We start from the raw sequence: 22,702 nt of genomic DNA, 5'->3' as shown, positions 1-22,702 counted from the left end.
TATTTGTGGGCATGTCACAGGAGAAACAGGAGCTTTGGAGTCACCATAGAGATCTCATCACAGAAATTGCTGCTGAGCAGAAGCTCAAGCAAGGGCAGGACAAAGAATGCATGCTCATAGGGGAATGTGAACAAAAGGAGCTTCAAGTTCAACAGGTGAGGCTGCTGACTACCCAAGGAACATGTCCCCTCACAACTCACCAGAGCTTCTACAGATTCTCCTGGGACCACCCTTCTTCTGTTCTAACCTGTCTAACACTCCAGCAGTAGGGAGGCCAGTAAAAAGAACCTATAAAGAAACTCATTTGGTCTGGGACTGATCATTTATTTGACTTGCATGATCTGACATACTGCCACATACTGACAATGAGCAACCTACTATGCAAACAGCCTTAAATTATTTCATTTCACATTTACTTAAAGCACAGACACGGGCCAAAGAAAATGGAKTAAGTTTTCTTCACAGTCACCTCCACATCAGAGCAGCATTGAAGTTAATGCAAGATGACATATTGAGAAGGTTAAGAAAAAAGTTCTTAGGAGACAGTAGTGAGGAGTGAATGAACATCATGAAAGCTAAGGCAGTGAGCTTTAATTGGAAACCCACTTAAAATCTCAGAAATATAATGGACCGAGTTTGGGGACATTTTTTCAATGTATTATGAAAGAGTCTTGAAACATCCAGAGACCTAGAGCTTCAGCTTACTAAGACTTGGCAGCCTCAACCACATAAAACAAACAATAGAAAATCACTACATGCCTGTGAGTGCACTCAAAGAATTTTCAATTTATGAACTAATCACTGTGTTTCTCATGGTAAAAAATACATTCCCTCCTCCTCCATTGTACGTCAAAGAGTTTTCCCACCCAATGTTTTGGCATCCAAGCACATTACAATAAATACTTTTTTTTAAATATAGAAACTGTTTCATGTTTCCCAAGAAATCATCTTTTGACAGTCACAAAGCACACAGCTAAAGTACAAGAAACTGGTTCCAGGAAGTAGTAACATTTGTAATAGTAAAAATATGGTGAGTTTAATGCAAAAAAAAAAAAAAAAAAAAAGGAGAAAAAAAAATATCAGGAGCCTGAGGAACTTGTATGACCAGACAGTTTTAGGCAAAAAGGGGCAGAAGAGAATGAGGAATTTTTTTATTATTATTATTTCCACAATGTTTTTCACTTCAGAGAGCTCCATGCCCATGTAAACATGATGTGACATCTACTGCAAGGTAGGAAACTAAAAGATTAGGTACTATAACTATCTTTCAAATTAATACATAAMCTTGCCATTTTTCTCTTCCTCTGTTTCTAATCCCAGAGACTGCAAATGCACTTTCTGCTGCTTTACAGAAGTGAACGTTTCAGATCATGTTCAGTATAATGATTGAAAATTAAAATCAAAGTGTGTGCGTGTTTTTATTTTTAAGGGATGTTTCCTTCCTTTATTTCTTTGTAATGTAATTCATTACATACATATCTTCTCATGAACTTTTCTCTTATGTCCAGCAGAGGGTAGTAAAGGAACAGCTATGTGAACTTCAAAAAAAGTTCATCTTCATTGCTTGTCAAGGAGTATATAACAAAAGGTGTATGTGCTTTTTTAATTAAAATGATACATTCCATACAAATCATCTTAAGATTATCGCCATCATCAAGAACTTAAGCATACACTAACTAAAAGTTCATTAAAACAAGGCAGTCTACATTGACATTGGAATAATGCATTGTCTTGCATTAACAGATTGTTCTCTTGTGATTAATTGAAAGTAATCCATTTTCTAGGAAAAAGTAATTTTAATCCATGCACTAATTATTCCCTAACAAGATAAGGAAATATATGGCTAGTTCATGCAAAATATAGCACCTTCCTTCCTGGATCTACTAATTTAAATCTTCTGTATCTGTGAGTGGAAATTTAACACCGAACTGGTATCTGAACTCCATCTCAAAACCTGACATCATGGGCACAAATAAGGGTTGCTATCAGAATTTTACATAACTTTTCCTTCTCATACAGATAATACTTATTCCTTTTCATTTAGGAGTTTTAAATCAACAGCTGGAACAGCACCAAAGTCAGTGGGACTCAGTTGGATGGACCTCAGCACCTTGCTGCACAGTGAAACTACTGCCCAGAGTTTAGTGCTCTCCTCCACTGCTCCTTCCACAACGTGCGGGAAGCATTGGCAACAAAGAGTGTGTCCTGAGAAGCTCGTTTACTAGAGCAGGCATTTGCTAATGGAAATGTTTATGCTAAATGAAATGTTTATGGAGGTGTATTTAAATCCCAGCCACCTCTTGTTRAGATATTTCTGCTCCATTTCATCAGCAAGGTCAGGCAAACCCTCTATCTGACCAAACTCTAGGAGGTAAGAGAGGAAGAGGAATGAAAAATATATTAATCCCAAGATAGGTTTTGCATGTGAACCAGTTTTCAAACTCTATTAAGCTCCTCCTGTGTAAGGCTAAACTTTGGGAGTGATGGTGATGTGTGAGAAAATCTAACTGAAAACAGATGTTAGGAACTTCACAGCCCACAACATTCTGGAGCAACAGCCTTTCCTAACCACAGGAGAAGCAGAACAAACTTCGCTCAGAAAGTGGGGATGCAGAGTTGCAGCACTTTGCACCACGCAGGCGATGCCGTTGTCACAAACCTCGCTGCTTTAATCCATGTTCAGTCCAAAACCTACAGCAAGCAAAACTAAAAGCTCAAAATACCCAGTGCCTGCACTTCTTAAGCAACAAGGGCATTTTCAGAGGCTCCGTAATTTCTCTCTGACTTCATATACAAAAGGGAGAAGTTAGCACTGCAGGCCCTTTCAAACATTTACATGCATGCAATTTGAAACCTTTGAAAGGGTACAATAAGATGCTAGCYAGGTACTAGGTACTCTAGTTTAAGATTACCAATTATTTTTTTTAATTTATAGGGACTTTTGCTAACTTGCTGAAAACTCTGTACGCAAGTCCTATTATTACATACCCTCTTTAATCACTGCCAAAGTAGATATATTTACAAGTACCTGAAGATTGTTTTTTCTGTACTGTAAGCACGCTGCTTCATCACTAGACTACAATAAGCATTAACAAACAAACAAACAAAAATWAAGCAGCAATGAAAATACCTTATCTGATTGTGGTCAATAAGATAGCATTCCCTGATTAAAACAATCACCAGTGCAAACAGGGTTTTTGATTGTTTTTTGAGATTTGCCTCCTTTTTGAGACTAGAGATGGATGTTGATATCTTTAAAGCCAGGGAGCAGAAAGAAAGGCTTCTTTGTAAATATTCGAAGMAAAAATCTTTGTTTTTAAAAGGGTTACTGGAACTTCACAATACGCAGTACTTTCCAATTAAAGGTAACTAACTAGGCCAATGTGACCAGCTCACAATGTCTGAGAATAGATTTCCTGTAGACACTCGTGTCCTCAAAATGATCTACCTTGTTGATTGGAAAGTCAGTGGTTTTTACTTGATAAGCTTTGATCTTCCCTGTAAGAATTTTCTTTTGTTCTTTGCCTTTAATGTAGTACTCAACTACCTAGCAATCAATGCTTAAAAAAATAAAAATATTTAAAGATTCTACTGGCAGGAAAGTTATATTGGGATAAAAACCACCTGCTCACTGTGCTTTCTCACAGTGACAAATATTTAACTAAGACAGCCTCAGACCAGACTGTAACCCAGTAAACACAAGTCCCATTGCAAATCTACTAAGTAAACAAACAAAATGTTGAAACTGAGGAGAGAATCATAAGCAGCAGCTTTGTAAAAAATGCTAAAGATACTAGTCTGAAAATAATCTGAGACTTCTCAACCAGTGTCACTCAACAGACAAACAAATCTTTAATCTTTAAGTCTAGCATGTAAGAGCCTGAATAAGACCATCATGGTCTCCCARAATTTTATTTCTGCCTCCTAGCAAATTACCTGGTGCATTTCTCAGCTCCAACAGATTCTCTTTGACAAACTAATTTTAGAAACCTATTCAAAATGGAATTAAGTACAGACGTTGTCTTAAGCCAAAAAGCTAGCAAGGTAGGCAAATTAAGTAGTTACGCAGAGTTTGCAGTTTCCTAAGGAAAGTGAGGATTTTAGCCTTGTTTTTGTGTTCTTGAAAGCCTGTTCCCATCTACTGTTCAAATCCCATCCTCAAACCAGACACGTAAGCTAATGCCCTTGACCTCTTCAGTGCAAATCCATGTTCAACATTAGTGAATTCACAGTCTCCAAGGAGTTTTGTCTCTCAAAAATGAAACTGCTCAATCACAGAACTTCAGGGCTTGGTAATCAAAAAACCTTACCTCAATTTCTTTCTTTAGGCGCTCTTCTCGTTCAGAGCAGTACTCAAGCTCACTCGCCTGTCGCCTCAGGAGCTCTGAACAGCCATTGTGTTCCAGCTCCATGTCTTTCATTTTCTTATGCATATTTTGTAATGTGTTATTCTGCTCCTACCAAAAAAAAAAAAAAAAAAAAAAAAAGATTGAAGCATACTCATACTACAATGGAGTATTACTAAAAGAGTTTATACAGTTTGAATGGAGACTGCATGACAACAGCAGAATTTAACCCGTTAGCACTTGTTATCGAAATTATTTTCCCAACAGCATGCATGCTCTTCATTCAACATCAAGGTAATATATGTTTRCTTAAAGTCACCATAAGTAAAATCTTCTGGAGTCGTTCTAAAAAACAAAGTCAATTCTCAACAAAAATCACCATGTTACCCTGTATAACTTAGGGCTGCTCTACCAATTTCTTCTTACTCCCACTTGGACAGCAGTGATAGGGAGGGAAAGCATTACATAGATCTGATGAAAGGACAGGATAAATATGGACAGGGCATTCTATTTGATTTTAATTACTGGAACTTGAAATTCCAGGTTACTTCTGTAAATTAAATAACCCTTATTTTTGTYATTCTAAGAAAAACTTTATTCTGTGCATAAACTGAATTATCTAGGTACATTATGTACTATAATCATATTGGTACTCTAAAMTAGCCAAGCTGTTCCCTACTTCTAATTTCTGCAAGGCGAGGATGAACGAAGCCAGAGCAGGGCGGCTGCTGACCCTGCTGGGCTCGGCCCTTCCTGGAGTCACGGCTGTGGGATCCGGCTTGCGAGAATCCACCCCACACAGGGAGGGAAGCGGACAAGTAATGAACCCCAGCAGCCCAGCATGTATTTAAGGTGAATGGTCCCAGAAGTGCCAGAAAGAATAGCTTTGTTTTAGTGGACACAAAGAAGCTTTACCAGAACTAGCACCAGAAAGAAGGTATAAATACAGTGATTTAGTTGAAGGACCTTCAGAGACCTCATTGGTTAAAACGGCTTTCTGTATAAAAGTAGAAAGATTACACTAAGTCCTCCTGTTCAATTATTCCTATTCAATATCAGTGCGAGGCATTTCATGAAAATAAGCCAGAACTATYCAGCTGCTCTACAAATTCTACTTTTCATCTTATGTCACATGTTCTTGTTCCTGAAAATTACAAATCATTAAGCACAAGTAGAGCAGGAAGGAGGAAGAAAAAGAAAATGAATTATTAATATAAAATGATTCTTTGGAAGATAGTACAACAGGACTATGTTGATCCACGAAGATTAAAGAAAGGTAGAAAGTTCTGACCACTCAARCATGACAACTATGCAACTATGATTATTTTATAATGCTAAGTATTACCAATTATTAACTAAAAAATTAAGTTTACTTTCTCTCATTTCATGCACAGGCATTATGGCATGATTTTATTCTCATCCTCTGAAAAAAMACATAAGGGACGCGTCAAGCATATGAAGAAAAAAAGTGGAACTTGAAGCTAATTCCAGTACTCCAAAAATAACATATCAAGATATTACCGGATCCCCTAACATCAGCTTTGTGACATCAAGTCAAAACACAGGTTTCTTCCCATTATCATGCTAAGAGAAGTTTAATTATTCATATAGAAATACAGTACTAAAGTTTTATTGATGAAATAATATGCAGTTGAATACCACATCAAGACTTAAAAATATGTTATGCTGGAAATGCAGGTAATATTAATTAGGCTAAAATTGACCTGAACACATCAAATTCATCATTTAGCTCAGGAGTTGTACATTTCAGAATCTGATAGAAGACACAGGGCTTTTCAGATTCCTATCCAACATAAAATGTTTGAGAAACAGCATAAATAAATTTATAAAACTGCATACCTCAAGGCACATTTTTTAATGTGTCTTTATGAAAAAGAGCTCTTTTTTAAAAAAGCATATAAACAACAGCTTCACAAGTAGTTTAAGAAGGACCTCTCGACTTTTTTTCTGTGACGGAGCATTACCTCCCGGCTAACCACAAGGTGATGCTATTGCCCTGGCTCTGCTCTAAGGCCCTGGGGGATTGGGATGCAGGCGGGTGCAGAGCAGACCCGGGAGCGCTGCGAGGAGGACCCTGCCCAGGCTCAGAGAGCGTCACTTAAAATGACTTCCATTTCTGCCGCAGGTCCAGACGCTCATGGCCAGGTTCAGATCTGCTGTTCCTGAAAAGCAGCTCTTCTGACCAGGATTTGCACAGCTGCTCAGAACCACAGTTCTGTGTACACATTGAGACAAAAATCCAATCGAGTTTATGTAGATTTCATAACTTAGCATAGCTGTTTAAGCTGTTCATTAAGCTGAGTGCTTAAAACAGGCTTATAAACACAGTATTCAAAACACTGGAATGCTTTTTAAATGGCCTTTTATAAACAAATGCTTGAAAGATCTGGGTTTAGCTGCCCAATATAAAATCAAGGATTTGTCATATACAACTTCCAAGTAACATCTAAGGTAAGCAAGGGTATTTCTAACATTTATGTATTTTGTATTTGCCTTTTTTTTTAAGCTACATATATTATTTACAAGTAGGCTGATTTGCAGGACAAGAGGTACAAAATAAACCAAAGGAGAGGGGGAAATGATCTTTATATTGAAATCATATTAGGATGGGATGATCAGCAATGAATCCTAGTCCAAAATTTTCCTTTTGAAACAATGTGCCTCTTCAACACTAATTAATAATTTTATATCTCTTTTTGGCCTTAGAGAAGTCACTGATTGTGGCTTCTACAAAACACCACAGAGAAGTAAAAGTAAGTCCACGTGAATCTCTCTGAACCCAAACATATCTATTCTTAGGTAGGTCTCAGAGCCTATTTCCTGGCAATGTTTAAAAAAAAAATGCTTGGCTTCAGAGAAAAAAAAGTGTAGGAAATACTAAGAGTAAAATATATATTTAGGCTGTGATTTATGCATACTATTGCAACTCAACTTCAAAAATTACACCAGCAGGAGGAGGGAGGGGATYCTGCCCCTCTACTCAGCTCTGGGGAGGCTGCCCCGGGAGTATTGGGGGCAGCTCTGGGCTCCCCAGGACAAGAGGGACGTGGAGCTTCCAAAGAGGGTCATCAACAAAGAGATGAAGGGGTGGGAGCATCTACTGTGTGAGGAAAGACTAAGCGAGTCTGGAGAAGAGGAGGTTGAGAGGAGATCTGATGAATACGTACAAATATCTGTGGGGAGAGTGTAGAGAGGTTGGGGCCAAACTCTTCTTGGTGGTGGCCAGTGACAGGACAGGGACAATGGGTACAAACTGAAACACAGGCAGTTCCATCTCCACTTGAGGAGGAACTTCTTCACTGTGAGGGTGCCAGAGCCCTGGCACAGGCTGCCCTGTTGTGGAGTCTCCTTCTCTGGAGATCTCCCAAACCCACCTGGATGCCGCCCTGTGCCCCGTGCTCTGGGTGTACCTGCTGGAACAGGGGGGTTGGACTAGGTGATCTGTAGAGGTCCCTTCCAGCCTCAACCAGTCTGTGATTCTGTGAAATTATCTGAAGAATACAAACCCTATATATAATCATCTTCTTCTAAATCATCTAAATTCTTTCTACCTGCACTAGGTCTACTAAAAGAAGTCAAAAAGGCTTTGCATCTTTCATATGGAATGTGGAATAGCTTATGTGCAACACTGCTGGAAATTCCATTATTACAGTTTGAGGTCTCCTGACAGATGTGCTGGCTCCATATTACACAAATGATTTTCAGTTTCAGAAAACTCCCCAGTTCAGACTGTGGAGATAAAGGCTAAGATCTTCTGCTTCCCTGATTTTACAGCTTAGTTTTGCACTGCAGTGCAAACACACCTCACCGCCAATTCGCACAAAGGATTTTTTTTTATTTGCTTACCACAATAAACAGCAACAACATATTCCATCAAAGTAGGACAGGCTGCAAAGTAGTACATCTTTACCCAAGTATATTTTTCACAGACATTCTGCAACCTTTCTTTATTTTGGGGATTATTTGGGGAATATTTGGGAAATAAACCTCAGACAAGAAAAAAAGAAAAACAACACACACACACTCCACCATTAATTTTCCCAGGAGAAATGTTACAGACATCATTTCAGGCAATTTATTTTCCCTACTATATCATACCTGCAAAACGCTTTCTAGTCTGAGCCTTTCCTTAAGGAGCAATTCATATTCGTTATTACAAGTCCTGAGAATATCATCCTTCTCTTCTAGGTCACTTGTAAGTCTTTGCTGCTGTTCTTTCCATTTCTGCTGAGCAACATGAAACATTTTCTCAGTCTCTGCCACCTTCTGCTGAAGATTTTCATTCAATGCTATTATATGCAGAATAAGAGAAAGAAATAAGACAAGTATCACTGCTGAGTTTGTTCAAGATATTGTATAGCAAGTGGTGTTTCTTCCACTGTACATTAGGACATTAACATCTCAGGCCTAAAGAACACTACCTTCTTTATAAGGAAAGAATAAGATTTTATCTTCGGATAAAATCTTTCACAGAGAACTTAAATATGGTCTAGAGAGTTTAATTTAATTAAACTTAGATTCTCTTAGCAGAGGATAAAAGAAGAGAGATAGCTCTTTCAATCACAGAGGACTCGATTTGCAATTTTCAGAACCCTTGGCCAGCTTTGATAGAGATTAACCATTTGCCAGTCACTTTTCTAATGATTAACATTATTCTTTTGTCAAATCCCATTTCAATCAAAATTCAAAACATCCAATAAAATATATACAATGAACTRTCTCAGAAGGTCATGTTACGTACTGTTTAAAATGAAAGAACTGAACTGAATTCATTTGAATTGCAACATCTCTACCAAATTTTCTACTGTTCTCCCTTTAAATATTAGTTCTCCTTGTCCTCTGCTTGTGCAACTAACCCTTTTTTTTTCCACAGCTCTGAAGTTCTGTATGTCCAAGGGAGTAAACACTCTCTTATACATGACTATTACTGCTCTAGTTAGGACACTGTACTCCAGCAAGTCACTGTATTTTTGCACGCTAGAATCCCCTTTCTCTTCTTCCTCGTGGCATACTACCCGTCYTTCATCAAGAATCCTAAAGGTTTTTGAAGAAAATAAGATCACTACCACAAAATACGCCAAATCTTTACAAATTTTTCAGTAAAACAACCTGGTGTATTCTGAAGTTTCTTGTTCTCCCCAAAAGTTTTCCAGGCCTAAGTACGTAGATCTGCAAGCACGTGAGTGGAACAGAAAGGACCTCATTTTAAATTAGGGTTACAAACTGTTACTGCAGTTAACTGCAGCCAGTGCAATGAAAATCCTATGGCTCGTGAGCCATCTATGGCTCCTGAGTTATGCTGGTGAGCAAAGACCTAGCTTTTCCGAGTTAAATTACCGTTGCTTAAGGTAATTAAAATTTCAGCACTGCAAATGCCTTGAAATGGAAGATGGTGGTGTGTAGTCTTCTGCAAAACCTGCAAACACTGCTGAAAACTTCATAACATGTATTATCTATCTATTACGTAATGCAGATTGCGTAATTTCATGTTATGAATTTGGTTTCAGATTAAGCCACTTGGTATCAATTTCTCACTGTGCTGTATACAACAAGCTACAATGACATTTAAGTGATCACCAAAATGAATTCTTATTTCAATTTCTAGCACTTAACCATAATTTCACCTCAACCTAAGAACAGTAAAACAAACAGAACAGACACATCAAAAGTGGTGGGCAAGTAAKGGACAGAACAACGGTAAGAGACTATCACATAGCAGAACACCAGCCCTCACTGAAAAGTATATAGGAGGAAATTGACAAGAGGAGAGCAAGCCATATGGGGGCCTCTGTCCAAGCCGTCAAATACCAGTCACATTAAAGCATCAAACTGAAGCTGGAGCTAAAGACGACTCCAAGTGACTGGGAAAGAAAAAGCAGTAAGTCACTAACTGCAGAAAAAATGAGAAGCAACATCATAATGATTCGACTTTTGGCAATCCATTAGTTTTCTAAATCATAAGGTAAATCACAAAACAGGATTCTAAATACCTGACATTTTAAAAGACGCACTGTTTGCCTTTAAAGCAGAAAGGTTCAAGGGACATTTAGAAACTGGCAAACAAACAGTATGATCACACACAGAAAGAAAAGAAAAAAAAGACAGCTTTCCTTTAAGTAAACTAACAGTCAGAGTCTTCAACTTGTGCTGGTAAAGGAATCTCCAAAGAAAAATAACTTCTTTTTCCCCCCTCTTTTGTGTGCCATTTGCAAGAATGTTTTACTTTTCAGTTTTCCCAAACAGCTAAAAATTCAGCTTCTTCATTATGTTAGAAACACCTGGTACTTTAATTATTTTGAGGTTTGCACTTTCCCTTTCAAAGAATACAATGTGTAACTCTAAATTGTTCACGCAACATAGAACTTGACAAATTCTTAAGTGCATTTCCTGTATTAGGTTAAAAAGTTATTACACTTCCTTAGATAATCAAAAACGCACAMCACTTCCTTGCAAAGACCAAAAGTCTGCCTGCTCCCTTCTGAGAAGGACTAAGGAAATCTGAATTTCCATGTACAAAACCAGGCAGAAAAAGAGATGTTCCAGTCAAATCTCTCCTTTTACATACAGCTGTCATGTTTCCTTCCACAGAAAAGTATGTGTTATGGAATTACCACACAACATACATTCTATTACCTATAAAAAGGGAAATGGAGGGGGATGAGAAGGAAGTAAATTGATCATGATTACTGAACAGTTTAAAATTTTGAAATACTGCAAGGTAGAAACAGCTTAATCAGAATTGATGGACAAAGTTAAGAGAGCGAACAAGTGAAATTCAGGCAGGATAAAAATGAACAGGAAGAGATTTTTTTTTTCTTGACATAGGAAAGTAAAATGAAAAAAAAAAAATGCTGGACAGAGCAGTAACCAGGGTGGAGACATCCATAATCACAATTCTGCATGAAGACAGCAGTGAAACTTGATATTAAAAYAAAGGGGAGGGAGACAAAAGAGAACTTCAGTAACATCAGAAGTGAGGAACAAAGGAATGAAGTGACAAAGGGTTTATTAGGTTAGTTTTAATTTCCACATGAGACAGCAAGGATAGGAGTTTACCAAAACAAATGGTTTAGACAAGGGAAGGATAAGAGATCCAGGAAAAAAAGTAAAAGCTGGAAAATGCAAGCAAGTCACTCTATGTCCATTATCTTCCCGGCTTGGAAYAGACTGAACCATTGTTCCGTGTGTGCTCTTTGAAACATACCTTGCAGTTGCTCCAGTCGTTTGTTTGCATCACTTAATTTTTCTTCTGCAGCATATCTCTTCAGGCCAGCATCTTTTCTGGCAATTGCCAGTTCATACTCGAGGCTTTGTCGAACAGCCTCTCCTTTCTCAACTTCAGACCGTAATTTTGCAATTTGACTTTCATAGCTGGACAGCTGTAAAAGAAATATGTCCCATAGAACTGGCAACAAAAGTCCTCAAGAAAACATAARTTAAAGAAAATCACAAAATATCTCTTGAATGCGGAGTTCTTTTGTGTACAGCTGTCTTCTTTTTCCATTTGAACTTAAAATACTTAGAGCCCTGAAAATGACAATGCAAATTCTGAGCGGATTCCGAGTGATTTCCTGTAGTTTCAATGCAAACCAGTCACATTTTTAGACCTAGTTTATGAATGTTAAAAATCTATTCTTTCTTCCTGAAACCATATTGCCTTATATTTTTAGAAAACAGAAATAGCCTGAAAACAGAATAGCAAGAATTTCTTAATTGAGATTTACTCCCGATACATAAGTGGTATTGGAACAGCAACCTTCCTTTTTTGTTTGTTGTTGCAGTTTGCTGATTTTGCCCAAAACGTGAAGGAGTACTTGCATCAAATGCCTCCCTGTAACCTCTTAGGAGCAGAAGTCTTTATTTAGAGTAGTAATAATCCTTCTATATCAGAACAGTTTGAATTAGGGCATCAGCCATTAGACTGCCTGTGGGAAGTGTTCCCAGTAGCAACAAGTTCATACTTGATTACCACTACTTTTGCATATAGTGCCCACCTTTCCTTACCTATGCTCTAGTAAAAAGCTAATACTCAGTTTAAATCAAAGCAATAAACTAGTTGCTTAGTAATATGTACATGATTTCAGAGGTAGTTTGTTATAGTATTCTGAAGAAAAACCTTTTAATGCAGAAAAAGTACAAATCAATCCTTCTGTAACTCATTAGAAGCATCAAGTTACTGGTGAACAAGTCACTGTATTTCTGTTCTGTACATTTTAGAGCTAAAAAAAAAAAAAAAAAAAGCAGTTAAACTGCGAAATTTGCCCAAACCGGGAATTTGCAAAAGCATTAAATGATATTGTGTCTGAATGTGGTGCATGCATCCACTTGGGTTTATAATCCATAGAAAATAGTCCATAGTCCTCTATAGCCCATACAGGATTTCTGCTAAAATCATGTTAAATGATTTTAAATTATATCTTAACACTCTGAAAAATAGTCTTTTTATCAGGCTCAATTTGAGCTACAGATGCCAGCAGGTGTGCTGATGGTCCMTATGAAAATCCATACAATACCACTTTCCTTGCTCTTTTTTTAAAGGTAGTGACTGTGTTTTTGATACATCACCTGGGAGCATTATTTTAATGAAACWAAATTACCTTTAAATAATTAAGAACAAGAAAGAAAAATACTTACATCCTGATTGTGTTTAATGGTTATATCTAATTTTTCTTTTTTAGCTTGATGGAGTTTCCTTCTCAGATCTTCAGCAATGTCCAATTCTGATTCATTGCTATTTTGCAATAATCGTGACTCACTCTTAGTATTAGATAAACTGCAAAATATGAATGATTTCAAACAACATCAATGTTCCTTACAGGACTGAAGTTCATCTATTTCAATGATCTGATTGTGATTAAAAATTCAAAACACTTAAAAAATAATATTCTATGTAGTTATCATTGCACTTTACAGAAGTAGCTATCAACTGCWTTTAAAAGAAATTTTTAAAAACCTGTATATTGAGCAAGATACTTAGCTGCAGACACTTAAAATAAACAAACATTTTGGCTTTGATACTGTTAACTTCAATACATAATGATTTTTTTCCCCCTCTACTCAGGTGTTTTATAATTGAAAAAACTTTTGTGATGCTGAAAAAGTATCATTCCAACAACTTAAATGAAAATGAATATCAAATCTCTTAATTGTCTCCTATCGTTATGCTTTATCATGTATTACTAACTCAAAACCTCCTTTATCTTGCAATAAATGCACATATTTGGAAAGAGTCTCATGCTTCCAATTTCTTTTTTTCCTCYACTTGTAAATGATGCACAAGTCATTGCTTATAAGTACAACAAGGGTTTAATCTTCTAAAATATCTAATATTGTCATTTAATAATTCTAATTTAAAATACTATTCAGCATTTAGCAGGATCAGCCCTTTATATTATTGGAGACAACAAATACTAAAACTTGTATGCACCAAAAAGAAAAGCAGAGTCACATTACTAGTTTTTAGGCTTAGTGTCAGAGCCATCATGACTTTTAAGGACAAAATAACAGCAAGAAGCATTCTTATTACACCAAATATCACTATTTTATACAGGTCTTCACTGCAGCGATAAATAAGTCACGCAAGAATTAAGAAGGATGGGAACTGCCAGATATAATGGAAACTAAAATTTCATTTGTGGACACCACATAAAAGGCTCTGGAGGCTTTCTTCTTTTTATAAAATGCCTGGGGGAAACAGAGATGAAAGAAAGGCAAGACATCTTATTCAGATATAATGCAAGAAGGATTAGTCTCAACAACAAAAATACTGAGCGAAGATCAGAAAGCACCAAAATTAGCAAAACACAGATTAAGGTGAAAAAGAAAATACAAATGGAAACAACTGTAAGACTCTGGGGAGAAGAATAAGACAAAGAAATCAGTATTATGGAAAGGATAACACTTTTATTAAAGTTTCCTATAAATTTGATTATATTTAAGACTTCTTTCATAGAGCAKACTGCTTGTACGCCAGGAAATTAATACTTAATGTGTAGTAAACAAAAATACCTTTAAATTTTCAAGTAAATCAAGAAGTTTGTTCATTGAGGAACTTTCATGAAACCATGTTACTAATTATCAAACACAGATACACAACTGAAATATCTCCAGAATACACCTGACTCAGTGGAAAATTTAACTATGTGATTAATTGGTCTCCAGAATTAGACCATCGGGAAAAAAGCAAGGTTACAAAACATCGTAAATAATAACTCACCAGGGACATTACATGAATGAAAAACATATCCAGAAGCATTACAAGACACAACAGGAACTACAGAAAGAAACTGGAAGAAAAGGAATTAAGGTCCTTTTCCTATCAAACTTCTAACATCGCACTATTTAAAAAGTTAAAGCTGTAAAACAAACTAAACCTATATTTGTTCTTCTTATTGCCTTTAACTACTAGTATCCTTTAATGTTAACATTAAATTAACTTATTTAAATATATATTCAAACATTTTGAAGTACAGACTGACTTCATGCTTCGGTATTTCCGTAAGAACTTTTACTTTCATCTCTGCAGGGCCTCCAGAACACATAGTACTTCATGAAAACTCCATACTACTTGTCAGAGGAGATTTTTCCTTTCATATTCATATGATAAGTAGGAGTGTTGCAGGCATAATTAGAACTAACAGAAACTTAAATGAAAGACAAAACCCACACAAAGTCCCTGGGAAGTTTCACAGTGCACATGATTTGCACTCTAACAGGAATTCAGAGCAAATTTGGTATTTCTCTTCTCTATTAATAAACAATTTTTTTTTTTCAAAATATATGTCTTTATCACCTACAGCTTTTATGGAAGGCACTATCATTAACCACATTTTAAGATTTTTTTTCAAGAAAACATAAAGCAGGTGAAATGGCCAGTATGTTCTACTCTGCAAAATGAACTTAAACTGACATTCACTTCAGGAGTCACTTCCTACCTTTCTTCAAATATATTAGCAAATCTGATGAAACAGGGCATTCCATGTAAAGCACTTTCAAAGAAAAACAGGTACCCTGCAGTAGAACAAAACAAAGCAGAAGACCCACAGAATGGAGGTTGGAAGGGACCTCTAAGAGATCATCTAGTCCCAAACCCGCTGCTCCAGCAGGGACACCCACAGCACAGGGCGGCATCCAGGCGGGTTGGGAAGATCTCCAGAGAAGGAGACTCCATAGCCTCCTTGGGCAGCCTGTGCCAGGGCTCTGGCACCCTCACAGGAAAGTTCTTCCTCACATGGAGATGGAACTGCCTTTGTTTCCCCTTGTCCTGTCACTGGCCACCRCTAAGAAGACTTTGGCCCTGTCCTCCCTACACTCTCCCCTCAGGTATTCATACATAGTCATCAGATCCCCTCTCAGCCTTCTCTTCTCCAGGCTAAACAGGCACAGCTCACTCAGTCTCTCCTCATACGAGAGATGCTCCAGTCCCTTAATCATCTTTGTCGCTCTCCGCTGGACCCTCTCGAGAAGCTCCACGTCCCTCCTGTCCTGGGGAGCCCAGAACTGTCCCCAATGCTCCAGGTTTGGCCTCCCCAGAGCTGAGCAGAGGGGCAGGATCCCCTCCCTCCCCCTGCTGCCAACATACTCCTCATGYAGYCAGGAGCCCACTGGCCTTCTTGGCCACGAGGGCACTGCTGCCTCATGGCTAACTTGGTGTCCACCAGGACTCCCAGGTCCCTCTCTGCAGAGCTGCTCTCCAGCAGGTCAGCCCCTAATCTGTGCTGGGGCCTGGGGTTATTCCTGCCCAGGGGCAGGACCCTGCCCTTGTCCTTGTTGAACCTCAGGAGGTTCCTCTCTGCCCAACTCTCCAGCCTGTCCAGGTCCCTCCGCATGGCAGCACAGCTCTCCGAAATGTCGGCCACTCCAGCCAGCTTGGGATCAACCGCAGACTTSCTCAGGGTGCCCTCTGTGCCCTCGTCCAGGTCACTGATGAACAGACTGAACAGCACTGGCTTGAACTCCACTTGCTTGTGTTATTCAATGCACAACCACCACTGAAAATATTTTCCAAGTTCCTTAGTACCTACTTCTTCCATAAAGGTACAGAGTCTTACTCTTGGTGTGAGCACATGTATGTGTGCAGAGAAGCTCACTGTCAACATTTCAACTTACGCAAGAAAACTTTCTGGAGCTCAAAGTAGGCTTCCTAACTGAATACAGTAACTGCCTTTACCTCTAGGCCATGTCTTTCATAACTATTCATATTTCATATTTGTATTTCATAGCTATTTCACAATTGCATGAGAATTCTTGTATGTCTGATGGCCTTCTTCCTAAATTACATTAACACAATCTCCTTAAATTACCTTAATACAATTCATTTTTTGTGCATCACATTATTTATTCATCTCTTCTTCATTCTCAATTACATCATTTCAGAGATCTCTCAAACAGAACTCAAAGATTATCCAGATTATTATACTTTAGAACAAGAAATTGCAGCTCACCATTTAACTTCAGGGACAGCATAGCTGACTGGAGAAGACAAACTCATGACGTCCAACATGCAGCTTTTCAAGTCCATAGATTCTGGAAAATGTACATAATCTTCTACTATAAATAATTTTCAAGGGGCTGGGAAGCTTCAAAAATTTCTCTTTTCCACATCATAGAAACATATTGAAACCTGCAACACAGAAACATACTTTGCTTTACTTTACTTGACAACACAGTGAAAAAGTTATTTCTCAACACTCAGTTACCAAAGGGTGTTATTATTAGTCTTGTGAACAAGGATCCCAAATGTAATTCAACACCAGCCTTAGTCACCAGTGGGAACTGTGCTCTTACAGGTTCCGTCCTCTAAATTTGAATAATGTTAATAACAATAGAAAAAAAATACACTTTAAGAAGTATCCACTGCCACAGTCTTCAGAAGAGGGATGTCAAAGCAAATACTATTCTGTGTTAACTATTCCCCTCCTAAGAGAACCAGCTCCATAAATCCTGTAATTATATGGGATCCATAAATCCTGGCTCCATAAATTCTGTAGTTATACACATACTATGATTTTTCTAATAGTTCAATATTCCAAGTCTTTTGGTATGATATCCTTTTACTTGTCAAGTCTTACGACTGCTACAAAAGCATGCCATTACCTCCTTGAAGACATTTTTGTGTAACACTAAATGTATTCTACTAGTGTTCTACTGATGGGAAGCAGTAACATGAATTGTATATTTGCCTGCAGAAAGACCCTGACAGGGCAGGCCTTATGCAGCAGGAGGACTAACGGGCTGCCGGCCCGAGCCAGGCCCGCACAGAAGGCGCGAGCCAGGCAGCGCCCGCTCGCAGCAGCTACATGTTACACAAAAACACAAGGTATGGCCACCTCTTCTTCCTCAGACTGCTATGTATTGAACTCAAAATACATAAATTTCTTTATACTGAAATGTCCCAAGTTTCTCCAATGTACCTGCAAAATCAAGTGGTGCCGTAAGTGAACAAAAGCCCAGCAGGACAGCTTGTTCCGGTTTGTGACGGGGTTATCTAAATGCACCATCTGTGACTTTGTTGACATCCAGAATTCACCCTCACACACACTTTGCAAGTTCCAAAACACACAATTGTCTCACAATGGCCACTCATGAGAAGACCTGTGTTCTGAAGAAAAGCTTTACCATTTCCCACCGTGGTCACCGGACACAGGCTCTGACTTGAGCAGCGCCAACACCACAGCCACCTGCCAGAYACGTGTGAAGGAACGCTAAAATACCAGTGATCAGAGAACAGCTCCAACTTCAGAAGGCATGGAGATGGAAATGCAATCCTGGCACAGCATCCACAGCAATGGCCTCCACGTCACTTGTTACGTTACATATAGATAAATATATTTTAACACTATATGTTGGGGGGAAGGAGGCAAGAGAAAGGGGTGACATTGAGAACTTGGTAAAGCCAGACCTCTACTGATTGCACCTCATCAGGTAACCGGGCATCCTTCATATCAAGGGGCAGCKCTCAACAGTGAGAAACCAGTTTTTCATAGCATCCTTCTAAGCTTTAGCAAGGACACAGACCATCCCTTCAGACTACAGGTCAAGGATATTTACCTAATATGAAGATGGACCTTTCTCCCACAGCCTCCATAACTCTTCTGAAGCCGGTCTGGGGCTTTTCTCAACCTGTTCAAACAATTACAAGTAATGCTGTATTCCATTTGAGATAGGCCTTATTATCATCAACTTGTCACCTTCACATGGCCAACTATGAGTGCCCAAGAATGGAGCAGCTCATTGCATGTGACTTCTACATCTCCTAATGAACTATAGAAAGAAATATATATAAGTAAGCCTTTCTCAGTTGGAAAGCCTTTGTTTCCCCTCAAGAGAAGAATCCACWAATTCCCTAAAGCGAATGCCTTGAGTGAAAAAACTTGGTCTCAAAACATAACCAAAACAACACCACATTCACATGCTTGAAAAAGTTCCTGAAATTACTCTTAAATCACAGAGGGAGAAAAAGAATCTTCTGTGGGAATTATATTCCTAAYAGGCCTTCAACACGCAATCTCCCTTTTTAAACACATATTAATAAGTAGCTTATTAGCAGCAAATGCAAAACACTCGAAGAATTACATTTCACTGCTGGAAAACTAGGTATTGAGGTACAACGGAATGGCTTGGGGAAGTTCTGCAAGTTCAAAATGACAGTGACGGAAGCCTTGATTTGAGGAGTTAGGGCAGGTCTGTCAGGTGCTTCCCACGGCGGTGGAGCCGACACTCTTTCCATGAGCCCCTGAGGAGGCTCCCCCAGGTCTGACACCACCCGCAAGCCTCTCCAGCACCAAATAACCCAAACCATGGCGTTTGCACGCAAACGCTATGGAAGATCAATCCTGAGCAACATTACACACAGGAAGCTACAAATTATGTACAATAGGTGTTTAATCATCAAGGGACTTTTACAAACACAAACCTTGATTTTTACCACAGCCCTAAYCCAAGTGACCTGTCCTGGGAGAGCCGTTGCAGAGGACATAGGAACTACCTTCTGCTGGGGCCAGCATGTTCAGAGGCCAGGTGGACAAGCCTAGGGCAGCGCTGACAGGACACRGTGCTCCCAGATAAGGAGAGCAAGCCCGGAGAGCTGCCGGGATGGGAGAGCACCAAGAGCGGAAAAATAAAAGTGAAAAGACGAATAAAAGAACGCATTAAAGTAAGAAGTAAAACAAACAAACAAAAAGCTGCCAAGCTGCTGAACGGCCTCGCCCCTCTCTCAAACCTGCCGCGCTGCCCCGGGTGATGCCACCACAGCGCCACCCCCGCGGCTCGGGCCGCCGCGGCCGTTACGGCCGCAGCGCAGCGGCTGCCGCCACGAGCGGCCCCTGCGCGGCCGAGGCCGAGGCCGAGGCCGAGGCCGAGGCCGCCGCCGCCCCGGGCGTAGCCGCCGCCGCGGGCCCGGCCCCGGGCCCACCTCTCCCTCTCCGCCTCCTCCTCCTCCTCCGCCGCCGGCGACGCCGCGCGGTCGCTAGGGCGCGGCGGAAGGACGCGAACGGTGACGCGATGRTGACGTCACCAGGCCCCGCCCCGCGAGGATAACGGCCACTGTGAGCCGGAAYGCACGGGGTGTTCGGACAAGCGCTCCAGCAGTCACGTGGGCAGGCGCGCTGGCGCGCATGCGCACCTGCCCACAGGGGGTGCTGACGTCACGGTCGCGCACTGCGCCTGCGCGGCGAGGGGGGGGGGGAACACTGCCTCCTGGCGGCGGGGGCGGGGCCTGCGCTTCGCGCGAGTCACCTAAAATGGCGGCGCTGGCGCGGGGGGGGGGGGGGGGCGGCCTGCGGGCGCCGGGCTGAAGTGGCCGAGTTCGGCGCCCCTCGCAGCCGTGGAGGGCGTCGCTGGGGAGCCGTGTCCTTACGCGGGAAGCCAACTACCGCCGTGTGCACAGGCTGCCCAGGGAAATGCAGAAATGAGCGCATCAGTGGAGGAAAATGCAGGGTGTGAAGGTGGGCGGGGGACTTGAGCGCAGGCGGTGCGGAGGTGACCAGCGGGACGTGCCAGAGAGTCTGAGCTGTCCCTGGCGCGGCAGCCGCAGAGCGGTGCGCCTGAGCCACGAGAAAAGGAGCRTTCTGCGGGGAGGCCCGCGAGGCCTGGCCGTGCGGACAGTCCCATCCTTCAGCTGTGCGGAAGCTCGGAGGTGACCGCAGGCAGGAACTCGGGCAGAGCCGCCCGCCTGCCCGCCGTGTGTCTAGAAGCGCCCGTCCCAGTGAGCGGGTCGTGCCCCCAAAGCACCGCGTGGCGGGACTGACCAGCGTGGTGCTGCGCAGCTGCCTGCACAAACGTTTTGTGGTCGTTAAAATGGCCAGGATCATCAAGGGAGCTGTKCCAAGGGTGGGTTTTATTTGTTYGTTTTGCATTGTATTGAGTCTGGTAACCCRCTCCAGGTTTATTCTGGTTCATTCTGAGTGTTTTTTTTTTCCCCTACTTCAGCCTTCTGAAACTAAAGCTCTCAAGAACTATCTTCAGAAATGTTTGTACTACTCAGAATTGAAGTTAAGCCCAAGWCACRTAAAAATCAGCGATTTTTTTTTTCTATCTGGAATTCCCCATTGGAGAAAATGTAGCACTTATTAAAGGTTTGTGAACTAAGAATGAGTTATCTTAAGCACACTCAAAAAAAAATTACTCATAGCAAATGTGAATATACTCAAAAATAGTATAGTCAAAGCTACTTGCTTTAGAGTTTAAGTCAGCATGAGATACTTCATGATTACAAGTACTGTCATAGCAGTAAACGTCCACGAGAACTTTGCATGCCCAAGATGTTTCCTGTTAGTAACTGCCAAAATCTGACTGTAGACTGACTGTTTTTGAGCTGTGAGGTGAAAGAAAACTTAATCCCTTCAGGATTTGAATTAAGTTTTTAATAGCAAGAGATCAAAAAAAAATAGTCCCATAATATTTCACATTGTCCAAAATAAGCCTCMAATCTTAATTTCCAGCTGGTGACCAGGTTCTATACCACTGGCTTTTATCTGTGTTTTTGATACTTCTGTGGTATGGAGCTTTTTTAAGTGTCAATAAAGTTCTTCAGCCTTGCCCAAGTGCACAGGATCAAAAGATAAAAGTTACTTCTCTTAAAAACAATACAGCATTTTCTTGCTGATCCAAAATAAGGTAGTCAGCAGGACTTCTCTTATGTCTGAGAAACAGTTAGAAATTGTACTGAATCAGATGGAAAACAGGAATAGGTATTGAATTCAATCTGATGATTGAAAACACAAATCAGATGAATTTGTGTTTTTTAGCATAAAATGAATCATAGAAATTTTAGTAGTTTGTAATAGCCCCAAATTGTAATAGTTTTCAGTACTGTAACAGCCTACCAAGTACTGAMACTAAGAGTGGACCAGTTTATCTGAGACACCACGCCGTCCTCTTTGATTCTCACAAGATATTTAAGGCAAAACAATGTTGCTGCACCCATGCAGCAGCACAACCCCCCTCTCCTCCCCTATTAAAAGAGTGGGTCCCGGGGGTAGCAGGTCCCAGAGGGCTCTGCCCAGCTGAGGAGCTGCCAGTGTGGGTAGGCAGGGCACACATGGCAGAGCGGGGCAGCAGGGCCGCRTGCCCCATCCTGCCCTGCGGATCCCCCGCCGTTTGTGGCTCCCAGCTGCCAAGTACACCCTTTGGCATCACATGCCAGGGCTGCCTGACACTCCGAGGTTATTTTATAAAAAAGCAGTCATACGGCATTCATCGAAACATAGTAGTATCACCACTATATTTCACTTGTTAATACATATTTTTTTCTCATGTTTTGCAGAATCTTCTGTGTTATCTCTTACTCTRACAACGTTCATCTTCAGCTTTACCATTTACTTGGTGCATAAATACGCCTGGCCATGCAGAAATTTCAGGTTGTTCAGTCAGTACTAAACTTCATCGCTAAAGGGTCGCCCGAGGGGCGATGCCCTGCGCACGCGGGCGGCTCTGACCCGCCAGCCTGAGCTCCCCTGGACACAAGGGACGCTTGGCGCCACTTCCCAGGTCAGCGCCGGGCAGGGCGCTCCGCACGGTGGGACCGGCGGGCCCGCGGGCTGCGCTGTGGGGCGGGATGGCGAACCGGGAGCTCTGAGGCGAGGCGGCTGCCGCTGGGCGGGCCAGGCAGCCGTTACTCCGTTACTGAGACGTCCGGCCGTTACCCGGCGCGGAGGGGCCGTTATTCCGTTACTGCGCCGTCCGGCCGTTACCCGGCGCGCAGCGGCCGTTACTCCGTTACTGAGACGTCCGGCCGTTACCCGGCGCGCAGCGGCCGTTACTCCGTTACTGCGCCGCGGGCGCCCGCGGCGGGGCGGCCCCTTCCCCGCTTCCCTGCGCGCCCCGGCTCCGCGCGC

At 41.1% G+C, this 22,702-nt stretch overlaps 1 protein-coding gene across 1 annotated transcript in view; it reads right to left on the bottom strand.

Moving 5' to 3' along the window:
* Positions 1 to 18,664, bottom strand: part of CCDC171 (coiled-coil domain containing 171) — a gene marked incomplete at its 3' end in the record, with an annotated part of 67,710 nt that extends 49,046 nt beyond the window's left edge. Inside the window, exons 1-6 of the mRNA XM_026052743.1 lie at positions 18,417 to 18,664; positions 16,811 to 16,989; positions 13,002 to 13,140; positions 11,572 to 11,746; positions 8,466 to 8,656; positions 4,311 to 4,457 (exon numbers count right to left, since the gene is read on the bottom strand). Of these exons, the coding sequence (XP_025908528.1) occupies positions 4,311 to 4,457; positions 8,466 to 8,656; positions 11,572 to 11,746; positions 13,002 to 13,140; positions 16,811 to 16,887 (729 nt within the window). The remainder of the gene's footprint in view (positions 1 to 4,310; positions 4,458 to 8,465; positions 8,657 to 11,571; positions 11,747 to 13,001; positions 13,141 to 16,810; positions 16,990 to 18,416) is intronic.
* Positions 18,665 to 22,702: the final 4,038 nt, after the last annotated feature.

Source organism: Nothoprocta perdicaria, unplaced genomic scaffold, assembly GCF_003342845.1.
Source record: "Nothoprocta perdicaria isolate Ctin4 unplaced genomic scaffold, notPer1 scaffold_90, whole genome shotgun sequence".
Lineage (NCBI taxonomy): Eukaryota > Metazoa > Chordata > Aves > Tinamiformes > Tinamidae > Nothoprocta > Nothoprocta perdicaria.
The sequence above is the reverse complement of the archived record's forward strand: the minus strand, read 5'-3'. Positions and strand labels throughout refer to the sequence as shown.